General features: G+C 40.7%; 1 protein-coding gene across 1 annotated transcript in view; it reads left to right on the forward strand.

The window, feature by feature from the left end:
* Positions 1–16,234, forward strand: part of SORCS3 (sortilin related VPS10 domain containing receptor 3) — a 526,629-nt gene that overhangs the window by 233,989 nt on the left and 276,406 nt on the right. Inside the window, exon 3 of the mRNA XM_063133247.1 lies at positions 4,014–4,113. Coding sequence (XP_062989317.1) covers positions 4,014–4,113 — 100 coding nt within the window. The remainder of the gene's footprint in view (positions 1–4,013; positions 4,114–16,234) is intronic.

Genomic DNA, 16,234 nt, shown 5'->3' on the forward strand with positions numbered 1-16,234 from the left:
CGTTTTCATGTTTATTTTTTAAAGCCACTTGCATTTAATTATAATTTCAGTTTTAGTTGTGTGTATTTTTTTTAACTTTCATTTAATTACACTTTCTTTCTTTTTACATTCATGTTCAGTTTTCCATCTATAGATACCTACCCGGCCTTCCAGTGCCTGTAGTTTAGGTATTTTCTATACAAATAACATGTTTTGCAGATATTGTACTATTCCCTCACATGAAAAATTAATGGGCCCACAATTGTTTTTGTGTTCATATTCATTTTACATCGAAACACAAATAACATAAAATGAATAGGTGTGTGTTCATTTTTAAAATGAATGCACAACCTAGATGATGTCATTAAGACAAATCAGAAGGAGGACAATTCTTGCCCTCACTCTGAATGAGAAAATGTGTTCACCCCATTTTATAGGATTTCCAATCAACTGGGCAAAATGGTTTGCATGCTAGGCAATTTCTGTGCATGCAAAATTCATCACCCTTTTCAGCTCAGTCCTAAAATTAGCAATTACTACCACTGTCCATGTTTCCCCCCTCACACCATCCAATGAATCCCTACATATCTTTTCTGTTGGATAATATGAATCTGGATTCTTGAGAGCTTAAGCCCTGCTAGTGGGGTTAGGTCAAAAAGCTATGTTAGTGCTCATGCTATTTCCATTACAAAGCATTTAGGGATATTCATCTATTAAGAGCTGCCTGACCCTATGAATCTGCAACTATTGGATGTCTCCTACTATGGATTTAATTGCTCCCACATTACCAGTGTTCAGCTTTATATGTCAAGGAACTCTAATTCCAAGCTCTACTTTAAGGGGAGGTCACTTGTCAGCAATAAGCCTGCTCTCAGTACCAAGATAGATGGGTACAGAATTTGGATCCTGACCAAATGCTCTTAAATCTGTGGTTTCTCAAGTTGCCTTGGCCCATTTTAAGATTAAAAGCCAATTGCAGCAATTGGCAAAGGACATGATATCACAGTGGCGGTCAGTGATAGATTTATACCTCCCATTTTATGCATTCCACAATCAATTGACCTTGTAATCTACTCCAAATACTGGGTGTAACTTTTCCTTTCCCTCAACAAGTAATGCATGTTGAAATTATACATTTCTAATGCGGCAAGTAGTTAGCAAAAATGTTCAGGAACGTGAAGTCAACTTGGAACTGGCAAAAAGGCTGGAATCAGAGGATTGTGATGGTATAGTATGCCAACAGATGTTCCTGGAGTATAGTTTGTGTGTGTGTGTGTGTGTGCATATATTACAGAATAGTTGACCCTAGGGATGTCACAGGTGTCTGACTTGGTCTGGGTGTCCACTGAACTTGCCTGTGTCTGTACCCCCCCCCCCCCCGGACCCAGTCGAGCACCCACAGCATGTTCATGGGCCCACGGTTCAAGTGCCCACTCAACCTGATAAGATCCTGGCAGATATTTGCGCTCACTTGAAAATTCCATTGTGCATAACAATGGTGGCTCAGGAAATTGCGCATTTCCCCTCTTGCATAAATGGTAGTCATGAAGACCCAATTTATGCAACAGTAAAGGCATGAATGCTCCAGTTGCATGTTTGCTCTCATGTAAATTGGGCCTTTACAGCCACCTTTTGTGCAATGGGTAAACATAATACGTTCTGAAGCCTCCATTGTTATGCACACCACTGTTGTGCACAATGGAGGATCCAGAAGAGGGTGGATGGGCTAGTGTCATCATCGAATGCTTGCTGAGCCTCAAAATAAGCTTGTATGGTGCAGCACCAAGGGTAGACAGCAGTGGTGGCATGGTGAATGTCCAACCATCCCTAGTTGACCCAGGCACGTTAAGTAGCACATTCATGTATCATTATAACATTGTTTAGACAATAGTTGCTAATGGCTAACAAATCCTTTTGGAATAGTCGTGCCTGGAAAAAAAATCCTTTGTAGTCATGGGAATTTGGGGAAAGAAATATTTGGCAATAGGTCGTTTTGTTTCTTGCCGCAATGGATGTGAGGACAGTGAAGAATATTAAGACAGTATGTTCTTCAGATGCAACTGTCTGACATTAGCAACACTCACATATTTATTCATTTTTTAATAAGAGCAAACATGTCCCCTCTTAGCAGTCACAAAGAAGAAACAAGCAAGAGAAAGTATAGGGGAGAAAGCCATTGGAGATAGAACTTCATTTCCTGCCAGTCATAAATGGGGAACGCCACCTCCAGATCATCTGTTGCATCTTTCAGGCTTTGCAAGCATAGGAACCGATACCTCTCTTCTCAGGCAGAAAAATAATGCCTGGCACTGAAGCAGTTACTTTAATCTTAGTACACTGGAGATGCCAATTTGGCTGATAACCAGAGATGAATTTTTATCCTTGACTATATGCTGTCATTGTTGCCTCTGCTTCGTCTTGATTTTATCTTGGATCCATCTCCTATACCTGTTTTAAGTTATACTCCCTGCTCATTATGACTGCACCTAAGAATTTCTTTATTTATTGCATTTCTATACCATGCAATAGCCGAAGCTCTCTGGGCGGTTTACAAATCTAAGACAATTTAAGACAATTCAAAACAAGACAACAGTATAAAACCATAATATAAAATACAATATAAAAGCACAACCAAGATAAAAACAGCAGCAATGCAAAAAATGAAGTATGCAAGTGTCGAATGTGAGTGTGTGCACAATTCTGTGCATAAGTCTCATGTTATCATTCATACAAACTTCTAACAATTTATTTAAATTGAGAATCATATGGAAAGTGAAATCCTGTAGAACCTGATGTCATATGGAAAGGGAAGGAAGTACAAATCATTACTTCAAGTTGTTTGTGAGCATTTTTCTGTCTGTAACAGACCTCCAAATCTTAAACCCAATTGAGGTGTTACTTGCATCACTCTCACTTGTACAGGGGAGGAACAGGCATACCCTCCCCCACATACCTAAAATAACACATGAGATAGGCAATCCACATGGAGTCCTAGATGTGCACTGATCAGATACATACTATCTGTCCCTCACTTTTCAGACAGGGAAGAGCCCAGAAATTATAATATTGTGCAAAACGCCCCTGCATGCAGGGTAGGCCTTATCATTAAGTAAGTGAAGCAGCCATCTCAGGTGGCAGATGCTGGGGCATGGCAACAAGGTGTTGGAAGACAAGGTTGCATGTGCCATGTTCTGGGGGAGAAACGCTGGGGGAGAAATGCTGGACCATCAAGGGTGAGCTATTTCATCTGCTCCCCTCCCCCCCCCACCTGGAGACTTTAAAAGCAACGCTGGAGCTTGGGAGGTGCTGCTTCTGGGGGAGAAATGCTGGACCATCAAGGGTGAGCTATTCCATCTGCTCCTCCCCACCCCCACCTGGAGACTTTAAAAGCAACGCTGGAGCTGAACGTTGGGAGGTGCTGCTTCTAGGGGAGAAATGCTGTTCTTATCTGGTTTGTTTTGCTGTACACTTGTATTTAGTATATATTTGAATATTATTGTGATGTTATAGTTTTATATTGTTAAATATTGTTGTAGTTCTAATTTTTGTAAACCACCCAGAGAGCTTCAGCTATTGGGCAGTATAAAAATGCAATGAATGAAATGAATGAAATGAATGTTGGCCTACTTGCTGCCCTCATGCAGAGTGGATGAGGTATATGTGGAAATGAGGTGTGGGGGTGCTACCTGAGGTAGCAAAATTCCTGGGCCAGCCTTGCCTGCATGGAGTGCCTTGTCACCTTTGTTCTTTTGGGAGCTTCAGGAGGGGAAGGAAAACTGCCTGCCTGAATGAGATCACAAAGATGGATAATGTATGACGCTGTGCTTAGACTTTACTTTTCACAATCTGAAGGCTACATTTAGTCACACAGATTCAGAGTCACCTTAAGTTAAACTATTGGTTTACAGAAAGAAATCTCCTGTATGGGGTCAGACCCATGGCCCGTCTAGTCTGGGTATTCTAGGTCCAACAGCAATCAATATGAAATGGATATGAACAGGACAGTAACTAAATGTATTTTCTGTTTATTTCAGGTCCACAGATTATGGGACTACTTACGAAAAGCTAAATGACAAGGTTGGATTGAAGACAGTTCTAAGTTACCTTTATGTCAGTCCTACTAATAAAAGGAAGGTAAGGAAACTGTTTTTGAACAGGTAATTAAGTAAAAAAAAAAAAAAAAAGCTTTACTTACATGTGTGAAAATTCCAACTCCATATCCAGAACACAAAATGCTCTGGAAAATGAAAGGTTTGTTTTCTTCTTTTCTTTTAGTTTGGCACAAACATTTCTAGGCAATATAATGTCCCAGCTGGGTCTGATAGGAGTTGAAGTCAAAAACATCTGGAGGGCACCAGGTTGGGGGGAAGCTATTATAGAGTACAGACCAATTTGAGCATAAACGAACTTAGGCCTCATATGTAATGTACCTGAAGATATCATAATAGTTTTTGTGTTCTGATAGAATTTGGTACCACATCCCTGATGATGAATACCTTTTGAGCTTGGCCTTATGCTGGTTCGGAACCAGTCTGACCATAAAGAATAGGGCCACAATTCTTTTCTAGGTGACGGTGTGCAGAAAGGTACTGTAAGTTCAAAATAATAGCTAAACGTGGAATCTTCCTGACTCTCAATTTTAACTGCTATGGCTGAAATACAGATGCCAAAGCTGATGTTTTAGCCACATACAAAAAGTTGAGAGTTCAGAGTCACAAATATGAATATGCATGGAGTGTGGGGCAAGTTTGTACTTAGAATGTGTAGTAAGGAGAGTGATACCACCGTTCCGTGCTTTCCCATGTGATATACTATTAGCTGCTGCTGATTTACCAAGGGAGAAACCAGTGTCACTTGTTAGTATTTTTCTTTTTTCTCTTTTTTGATGTAAAGTAATCATGTTGATTCACATTTCTAGTATTGAACAGATGCTTTTATCTGTCTTGTGTTGTCATAGACAGATGGCCGTAGTAGATGACTAAATGGTAGCATCAGCGCTGCGTGAGGGAATAGCTTGGAAACTATTACATTTGATCATTTTCAAAGTGCCATTTTGGTTTTCTGCTATATCAGTCTGAAGGTGTATTTTGCTGTTAGTATTTTTACTATTATTTTTCTATCTCTTGTCGGTCACCAGGTTCAAGATTGATGTTTATTTTTCTGCCAGGGATCTTCAGGCAGGTGCATTGCCATAGTTACAGTTTGTCCTATTACATCTATGAGGAATCTTTTTCTTTCTAAATTTCTCAGGCTAAATTCTTGGCGATTGGCATTCTTGAATAAAATCACATCAGCTTCTGTTTCAGTCTGTAACTGGAGTATCTTTTGTGGCCATATGATTTCAGCTGTTTTCTTCATAGAAAGGAAGATAATTAGTGGTGGTGCTGAAACTTGAAATTCTGGGCAGAATCCACCGATTCCCTTCTATCCTGCCAATTCCCTGATGCAACTGGTGGGTCCTGCCAGTTCCACCATGCGAACAGGATCCACTGCTTACACAAAGGAGATACAGCACTTCCTAGAGGAAGCTGCAAAACAAATAGAAAGGTTCATTTCTGGATGGAGACAGGTCAGAAGAGTTCCCTCATATGAACACTGCCAACTTCCCTCCTTCCAGAAACGAGTTTCTGCTCATTTCGGTTTGCCCCAAATGTGCTCAGTCGACGTTGCACAAATGGTGGAGGGCTGCATGTGCAATGGAATTACGAGGGTGTAAGAAAATTGGCAGAGGTGTAAGCGCCTCATTCGATTCTGCCCTTTGTGTATATGTTCAGAAATGCACTCCTCCCAGTTCTGAAAACTGGCCATTATGTTCCAAGCGCCATCCCTCCCAAAATTGAGTCCCTTAAATATGTAAGGGCTTACCCTGGAATCAGCACTCTGCTGCCAGACAGCCTTCTTTGATGAGAGTTCTACCCTGCTAACCCCTTTCATGATTTGTCCAGACCTTATTCAGGCAAATCATGTGAAGGAGCAGGCATGGAGGACTTCAGCAAGGGCCCAATTTTTAAGTAATGGACACACCAGGATTGTCATTTGCAGATCCCATTAAGACATATGCTAATCTAGTTGAAGTTATGTAATCTACTGGCCTCACTAAATTGTATATAAATTGGAGAGCTAGTGCAGTGTGGAAAGCCAGTGTGGTGTAGTGGTTAGAGTGTTGGACTTGGATTCCAGAGATCCAGGTTCTAGTCCCCACTCAGCCATGAAAGCTTACTGGGTGACTCTGGGCCAGTCACAGACTCTCAGCCCAATCTACCTCACAGGGTTGTTGTTGTGAGAATAAAAATGAAAGGAGGAGGATTATGTATGCTGCCTTGGGTTCCTTGAAGGAAAAAAGGTGGGATATAAGTGCAATAAATAAATAAAATATATAGATGATAAGAGGTGTTAAAAGGAGAAAAATATAGGTACTAACACAGCTCTAAGCTTATTCACTAAAGAAATAATAGCAATGCAATGTCATTTTCTTACATGCCTTTCAATTTGATTTCAGAAGCCACACCCATTCTATTAATGAAAAGTTATTCACCCTGGCTTGCAGCAGTGGGGAGGTGTGAGATTGCTCTTCCTGTGGGAAGAAGAAGGACTATGAGACCCCCACCATAAGCCATGGGTCTATGGCCAATCAGGTAGGGGCACAGAGCACCTTTATAAGGCTGATCTGGCCCTCACTGAATCCAGCATGGTATTCCATTGACCTATTCCTGAATTTTGCAGGATTACCAATTGTGCACTTTGGACCTGAGTAGGAATTTGGGGGAGGAACCCTCTTTTTCACCCCCAACTCTGCATTGCTATTACTTTGTCTGGGGTGATTATCAATTTGGCTGACTTCACTAAGACTACAACAGGCTGGTAGTGTGGGCCAAGAGGGATAAATATGTGTATAGGCTATCCTGGTGAACACTTTGTCATTGTCTTGGTCATTGTCTACTAGCTCACGGGAAATGGGATGGGAATGACCCTTGGACCTTGGAGGCTTCAGACTGCTTAATGCTGACCAGTGGAGGTCACCTTTTGGCAACCAGGCAAGGAGAAATAATGATGATGATGATGATGATGATGATGATGATGATGATGATGATGATAATACTTTATTTCTGATCCAGAGGTTTGAGCCAGGTGTGTGTGAGTCTGCCACAGGGGAGTAAAACAAGAAGCTTACATGCTATCCTCCCAGTTAGGGAGTCCTTCACACAGCTTGATGTTACCTAAGTCCTCATTGCAGATCCTTGCTGTTAATCTCCTGGATGTGTAAAGATACACTACATTGTTAACAGAATATCATAAAAGGAATTAAAGAAATAATAGAGTGTGAGCTTAACCCCTTAGTTTTGCTGTTAGGCTCTTTTGGGGGCAGCTTCTGTCTCCCACACACCCCTCAGAACACGGAATTCTGGGAAATCTTAAAAAGCAGCTGCCAGTCTGAAGGTGCACTGAAGAGCTTTAGTACATTCTCCCCCCACCCCAAAAAGAAATCATGTCCCTAACTCTCATTCTCTATTCAGCTGACAAAACAAAACAAAAAACAGCAACAAAAAAACAAAAACGAATTTGGGCTGAATTTTGGCACGCGAAAAGTTCAGCCCAGCTCCACTTTCTCAAACTATTAGGGATACCTTCTCTGAAGGAATGATAAACTTTATTAAGTTAAGAGCATGAGAAGAGCCATGTTGGATCAGACCAAAGGCCTGTTTAGTCCAGCTGCCTGTGGGAAGTTGCCGCTTATTCCCTTTAAGTATCTTTTTGTGCTTGTAGCTCTAGTTAGCCCAAGAGCAATTATTTTTAGGACCGTTGAAGCATGCAAAGGGTGATCATGTTCTGCATAGGGATGGGGGAGAAATTTATCCAGTTCATATTTTAATGTGAATTGACCTAATTTTGCCCTTTTGAAACACTATGTGTCTCAAAACTCAGTTATCCTTCAAAATTTGCACTTGTCCATATTGTGCAATAAAGTTCTCCAATTAAAAAAAAAGCAAACAGAAATGCAAATGTTAGGGGAACAAACATAAAAATGTATTATATTAGGAAGATTTGGTTCCCAAAATGTGTATATTAGGAAAAATATGCCACGAGAATACCTGGCCACCCTACTTTGGAGATAGGGGGCATGAGCCACCACTGTGTTTGTTGTGATTTGAACAGAAATTTTTGAATACTGAAATTTTATTTGTTAAATGGAAGCTTGACATTATGAAAAGCATGTTTTTCCCACATAAAAAGTTCTTAGTTGGGGTGAAATGGGGCTCTAATTGGGTGATGAACCAACGGATCAACCCTGGCTAAGGCTTCCTGAGGTGAAATGGGGAGAGTGTGTCCATCTCTAAAGAAAACATCACACTGTCATTGGGGAAAATAAGTGACTGTCAAATAATTTATCTTTGTTGAACTGAGCTGAACAAGCAGACCAAAGAACCAGTTCAGAAGCTCAGTAATCCGGATTGTGATGTTCTCTTGTAATTGGATTTGCTCATATTAATGGCTGAGCTTTAACCTTTGGATTTCATTCACAATCCTTGCTGTTCCCCCATAGTTTCAGCCTCTTCACCAGAATTTGAAAGAGATTACAAGAGTAAGTTGCTTAAGAGCCATCACAACTTTTTCCTCTTGCCTGTCCCTTGAGTTCTCCCCCACCCATCGCCCCAATGAGGGTTTTACTACAGACATCTGTTTAGTTTAATTTTGTAAGGTTCCCTGTAAGATGTCAATAACTGTATACATTTGCTAATTAATTTTGGTATCTTCTTCCACTGAAGAGTGCACTATAGTCAGAAATATTAAAGCAGCTCTGAGGTTGGGCAGTCCAGACATTAATACTGAATGACATCTTATTAGTATTTCCCCCCAATAAATAAATAAATAAATAAATAAATAATCTAATGTAGTACCTGATTCTTTTTCATTTGTTTGGTTGTTTTTACATACTGGGCCTCTTAAATATTGTGTTTGTGTGAGCTTTAGTCAAGCAGATACCATTGAAAACAGGCTTTTGTCCACTATCTCTGATCACCTAGAAGAAAACTGTTAGAGGGCAGCATAGGTTTCTTCATTGATGACATGTTGCAAATGGTAGCAAGTAAGATCTAATGATTGATTTAAGGCACAATTTTAGGCATATTTAGATAGAAAAAGTCCTACAACTCCAGTATGGCTGGCTGGGGATTGGCTGGGAGTTATAGGACATTTTTTTCTGTTTAAACATGCATAGGATTGCACACTTAAGGTAGTGTTGTGTTGAATTCTTGAAATGTTCAGTTTTCATTGCAAGTTGCCATTTTGGAAGGACTGAACATTTTCATCAAGTCCCTTATCATGACAACTGGATCTTCCCCCTCCCCTCTCTGACAGCAAGAAGTTGCTAAAAAGATGAGCTCATTTTGCATGAGTGCAAACGTTCATAACAATGGGTCAGCACTACTTTAAATTATTACATAGACACTATGGTAAAGACATAATGAGATATGATTTTGTAAGGCAGACTGGTGTTTGGGGTGCTTTTACATGTCTCTAGGTGAAATATTCAGAGCAAGGAAGATTCCGTATTCAAATAACTGCAGGATCACAAGCTGCAGCTTCCAAACCATCTTCAAAGGCAGCCCCACATAAAGTGCATTGCAGTAATCTAACTTGGAGGTTACCAGAACATAGACAACTGAAGCCAGGTTATCCCTGTCCAGATAGGGTCAGAACTTGGCCACCAACCAAAGTTGGCAAAAGGCATTCCATGCCACTGAGGCTACTTGAGCCTCAAGTGACAAAGAACCTGCTCCTTCTGGAGGAGTACAACCCCATCCAAAACAGGTTGAGCACCCACTAACAGCATATCAGGGCTCATCTACACTAAGCAGGACATTCCACTATGAAAGTGGTATGAAAGCGGTATATAAAAGGCAGGAGTCACACTACTTCTTTATAGCAGTATTGAAGTGTGCTGACAACTGTTGGGGCCCATGACACACTCCATATACCAAACCAATTTCATACCACTTTTATAGTGTTATATCCTGCTTGGTGTAGATATGTCATCTGCCCCAACAGTTGTCAGTGCACTTCAGTACCACTATAAAGCAGTAGTGTAGATCCTGCAGTACACTTCAGTACCACAATAAAGCAGTAGTGTGGCTCCTGCCTCTTATATACCGCTTTCATAGTGGAATATGCTACTTGGGGTAGATGAGCCCTCAGTCTTGTCTGGATTGAGTTTCAGTTTATCTGAATGAGTGCATCTGTTCTGTGGATGCATATGTTTTCACACAGTAGCTCATGTGTAGACCAGCCTTCTGCTTGTTTCACAGATAGTTTGGATTGGAACCCTGATGTTTCTCTCTTAATGCCATGTATTAGTTTGTCCTCAAGCTTGGGTTCGCTCTGGGAGGAAAAGACCCTGTCTCCTGATTGCTCTGAGCCCTGTGGCTGCCACTCTCTGCTCATTAGTTCTCAGAAGAGGAGTAAAGAAGTAGTGGTTAGCAAAAGCAAGAGAAAAGTGTTGCATCAATCCTTCCTAATTGATTTACTAGACAGAAGGATAATTATGTCTCAGCTATCCTGTAGAACTACAGCAGGAATTACCTATCAGGTTTCTCTGAACCCCCCAAACGTCTCTATTCAGTTGTTAAATAAGAATTATGCAACTATTGGAAAGCCAGTTATATAAGCTTCATGTACCTGGGTGAAAAGCAAAACTCAGAACTCAATTAGAGCATAAAGCACATGGATTTCAGCTGTTAATTATTATTATTTTTAAATAAAAATAGATTTCTTTGACCATTCCCCCCCTTAATGATGTGGATTCTTTCCCTTTCCCTTACATCCTTGCCTTTAAAGAGATGCTTGGATGATTCATTGTGCTACGTGGCTCTTATAATAGCTACAGTCAGGGAAAAGTGACTAGATCAGGTGAATCATTGGCTTTGATAATTAAATCTTTTCTTAATTTCTTTTTGAGAAATAAGCAATTTAACTTTACATTAAAAGTGGAAAAAATGGAACAGTGATTCTGTATGAGTCCTTGTTTATGGTTGTAGGCTGTATATTGTCCTTTTAAAACAAACAAACAAACAAACAAACAGCATCACGGGACTTAGATGTGAGCTCCATCAAGTTATGAGGCATTTGATTGGAGGAGGATTGATCAATTATGCTCAAATTACAATGATCTGAAATGACCTAATCTGGTTGCTAAATTAATATTGTACCAATATTTGAGAATGTATATTGATATATTATGGAATGCATATTGCCATTAGATGCCTTTAACAACATGTAGGCAGGCGATTTTGCAAAATATATAAATTGTAATGATCCCTTGTTGCTGTTTATTCGTTCAGTCGTTTTCGACTCTTCGTGACTTCATGGACCAGCCCACGCCAGAGCTTTCTGTCGGCTGTCGCCACCCCTAGCTCCCCCTGATCCCTATGCATAATAAAACAGAGAAAATCTTTATATACAGCCATGAAATGTTCTTAATTCTTTAAAATTATATTGTCAGAATAAAATACATGCATTTGTATCCTACCGATAATAGTGAAGACTCATCCAAAGGAAAACATTAAATTCTGATTAGTGGAAAAATCAATTAAAGTATCTGACTCAAATTACACTGAATCTAGGGGACTGTGAGGGACAAACAGACCTCAGAGGAGACATTAAGAACTTCTGATTGCAAATTGTATTTTGCCTTGATGTCATCCCTTTTATTCTTGGGCAGAACAACCCATTATTAGAAATATGGGGATGCTGCTGAAAATGGCAGCTTATAGTCAAATTCCACCCTCCCCTTTCATTATTACCACTTAGCCTCCTGATGTCATTACACTGAACATTTCCTCATCCGTGCTGCAGCCAATGCTATGGAATGGGAAATTGCATACAGGACGCGAGAGCTACTGCCTTTCAAGTTAGAGAGGAGGGAGGAATTTGAAACAGGCTACTGTTTCAAAAGGGCCTTGTGTTGATCACGAAGTATTGTTCCATCCGCAGAAGCATGGTTGGTGCATGTAGTCACCATTGCCCGCTCTTTGCTGCAGACAGAACTAACTCAATAGTAACATCATGGATGCTGCATTTCCTGACATTTGCACACAAGGAAGTCCAGTTGAGTTCAGTGCAGCTTATGCCGGTGTAACTGTTGCTGGCTTTCAATTTTTGTATTTAAAGTCTCTGTGAGTTTCTCCTTTATGGATCATGTGGCAGAGACCTGTTTTTTTTTTTAAAAAAAAAAACTCTCGAGAATCTGTGCTTAATTATTGCCAAGATTGCCAGTCTTGGAAGCTTCCTGATGCATGCAAACTGCTACGTGGCTAGAGGTTTCCTCCTGCACAATTGTATTTTCTATTTATAGCAGGGAGCCAGAGTGGATGTTACTCTGAGATTTCCCCACCTCTGTTAAGGAGCTCTAATCAGAAAAGCATATTCTGAAGTACGTTTTTCATTTCACAATCATTCTGCTGACTGATGATTTGCATGAGAAACCAAGCAAAGCAGCATCTGGTGCAACTCTATTCCATATGAGTTATTGTAGCTTGATCTAAACTACAGGATGGATTGAGACTCAGGGATCCGTAACAAATTTCAGAAGGAGAAACATCTATCATAAACTGACTTTCAGTGGGCTATGAGTAATCACTCTGGTAATAGCAACCATGTCTGCCACTATTTTCCATGTTGAGACGAAAGCATGAGTATTTGCAGGACCCCAAAGCAAATCAGCGATGAATGATGTAAGGGACCAAAGGTAGCCCCTGCTCTTTTCTTCCCTGCACTGTTCTGACTGGAACCTCAAAGAACTTCAACACATCGCATTACTTAAGGTGTCTGCAAGCCAGTGTAGTCTAGAGGTCAGAGTGTCAGGGCTTAACCTGTGGGACCTTAGGTCAAATCTCTGCTCTGCTACAAGACTAATTGTGTGGCTTTTGGCAACTTCCTTCCTTCCCACCTACATATTATTCACTTAGAGCTCAACAATTTTGATGTGGTTGATAGGATCCCCATCTGGTCCTGATGGTAGAGAAGGAAGCGAGGTATGGTGATAAGCAGGAAGGGAAACATTGCAGTGTTTATCCAGACTGCATAAGGACAAACATGGGTTGTGTAATCAAAGGGAAGGTAGGAAGATTAACCAGAAATAATGTGGATCATTCACTACTGTTGTATGATTTTATTTATTTACAATATTTATATACCACTCCATATCTAAAATAGATTCCTGAAGCAGTGTGTATAGGAATAAAATAGTAAAAAAGAAAGAAGATTGAAAACAAAAAATTAAAATTGCTCAATTTAAAACAATGGACCAAAAAAATACACTGGTTGGTCAGTAGAGGACGTCTTCCTGGAACAGAGTTGTTTTCAGGAGGCACTGGAAGCAGCCTAGGCCATAATTAGATGGGGTGATATCCAGGGGATCATCCTGGGATCATCCCTGTGCACCCACATGACACACAGGGGATCCCAGGAGCAGGGAGGGATGATCCCTCCCTTTCCCCGGGATATCATTCTACCCTTTAGGCGCGTTTTTTCTGCAGTCCCAGGATGATCCTGAGACCGCAGAATGTGTGGCCCACCATCACAGTTGGTCTTGACTCCTTGTGGTTACTCATGAGGAGATGGGAACTGCGCATGGGGCGCAGAGCTCCTCAGGAGCAATGCACCAATCAGGGGTGGGGTGGGGGAGTGGGGAAATAATAATAATAATAATAATAATAATAATAATAATAATAATAATAATAATAATAATTTTAAAAAAACACTTACCTTTCAGTGCATGAGCACTCGTGTGCTCCTTGTGTTTTTTGATTTTGTTTTTTTAAAAATGGCAGGTGCGACGTCCTGTTCCTCCGAGGCCATCGCACGTGGTTTGTAAACAGAGGGAGAGATCTCACCATGAAAATATCATGAGATCCTCACCCCTGCATCGCGGTAGACCCGTAGGTCTGGCTGAGGCCCTAGTGTTGGTGCCTGCCTGGTCTCCTTTTCATTATGTGTGAAAAGAAAACTAGTGGGGGTAAGCAAACCTTCAGCGATCCATGTGTTAATATCTGACTTGCCTTCTACATGGCTCTGGATAAAATGGATAGACAATGGAATGGATAGACAATGGCCATTTCTACACCAGCCCGAAAATGCGTGCTGGTCATGTCCGAATCCCTGTGCATCCAAATGATGCACAGGGACTCCTGGGAGGAAGGAGGGATGAGAACGGGTTTTCTCAGGGATAAGCACTCCCTGGGAAAATCCTATTCTTTCTGTGGTCTCGGGATCATCCTGAGACCGCGAGAAGTGTGGCCGCCCGCCCTGGCTTCTTCTCTCCTCCCCGCGAGTAGTGGGGATCAGTAGAGGGAATCAACTGGGCCAGGAAGGATCGGGGGTGGGGGGAGCGGGGTGGTTTTTTAAAATAAATAAATAAAACACCTTTACATCTAGTTGAAGCGCATGTGTGCTCATCCCCTTAAAGATTTTTTTTTAAAAAAATGGCAGACACAACACCCTCCTTCCTCCTGGGATGTTGCGGCCACATGTGAACTAAACGGAGCATCTCGCAATCAGGATATCTTGAGATCCTCCCCCCTCCCTCCCGCTACACCAGGCTGGTGTAGAAATGGTCAGTGTCTAAGCAATAGAAGAAGTTGTCCTCATTTATATGAGAGTAAAGCACATTGGTCATGAAAGGCTCACTTTTATGCCACTTGGAATGTTGGAGAAATCTTCAATGGATTCAAATAAGTTTAGATTTCTATGAATCTGACCTCTGGATTCTGCAATGGACTAGGTTTTTCCAAGTAAGGAAGAATCTGTGGACTTGTGGCATTAACTTACTTTAGTGTTAATCAGTGCCAGTGCGCACTTGCACAAGTGGAACAAAATTTATTTATTTATTTATTTATTACATTTCTATACTGCCCAATAGCCGAAGCTCTCTGGGCGGTTCACAAAAATTAAAATCATAGCAAGACAATCAACAGGTTAAAAGCACAAATACACAATACAATATAAAAAGCACAACCAGAATAAAAACCACGCAGCAAAATTGTTATAAAATTAAAATACAGACTTAAAACAGTAAAATTTAAATTTAAGTTAAAATTAAGTGTTAAAATACTGGGAGAATAAAAAGGTCTTCAGCTGGCGACAAAAGGAGTACAGTGTAGGCGCCAGGCGGACCTCTCTGGGGAGCATCCCTTAAAAAAAACCCTTAAAAAATCTGATTCTGTTGATGATGGAAAGCAAGACACCTGCCAATCTGCGAAACACAGACAGAATGGATTTAACAAAATCCATACATCCCTACTTGGAATTGCATTGTGATTATTTTGGGATCTGTATATTCATGAGGAATATATAGTCCTTACCGTTCCCATGCACTGGGATCTTCAGCACACACTGGCTATCTGCCCATTCATCCAGGAAAGGGATAATTATTAGACTTTGTAGGATGGATTCCTGTGTCATTGCAGTGGTGTTTTGGGTAAAGGGGTTCTGGTCTCTTACTGGAATAGAATCATAGAATCATAGAATAGCAGAGTTGGAAGGGGCCTACATGGCCATTGAGTCCAATCTCCTGCTCAATGCAGAAATCCACCCTAAAGCATCCCTGACAGATGGTTGTCCAGCTGCCTCTTGAATGCCTCTAGTGTGGGAGAGCCCACAACCTCCCTAGGTAAATGATTCCATTGTCGTACTGTTCTAACAGTCAGGAAGTGTTACATCTCATGCTTCTAGTTTTATGCTGCAGCATGGATCGAGGAGTATGGCTAGGCAAGAATTTCTTTGGGTTCATTTTTTTTAAAATAAGAACTTACTAAACAGCACATTTTCTTTTCATAATCAAGATGGAGAGAACTGGGGGTTTAAAAAGAAATTAAATGTGGGAGAAAGCAAAATTGGTTCATCCAGAAATTAAATATAGGAGAAAACACCAGCATCAGTCATGTGGCCTTGTCCCTAGAGAACTATGCTTGCACATCAGGATAGTCATAGGTGTGATTTTCATTTTCATAATATTCTATCCTGTTTCTGGTTGAGTCTGGACCTTTGTCTATATGTATTTTTTCTTCTGCTGCTCAAATTAATCCCAGCTAAAATAATGCTGCTGCTCTATTTATTTTTTTCAGTATTTCCACCTGGGCCATTGTATGATGAGACTGCAGTTTTCTGGGTACACTTGGCACTTACCAGTGCCAAGTGAAATGAAATGCCACCCACCAGTGGCATGCCTGTTTGACATTTATAATTTGTTTAGTGTTCTGAT

Source organism: Elgaria multicarinata, chromosome 8, assembly GCF_023053635.1.
Source record: "Elgaria multicarinata webbii isolate HBS135686 ecotype San Diego chromosome 8, rElgMul1.1.pri, whole genome shotgun sequence".
Taxonomy (NCBI): domain Eukaryota; kingdom Metazoa; phylum Chordata; class Lepidosauria; order Squamata; family Anguidae; genus Elgaria; species Elgaria multicarinata.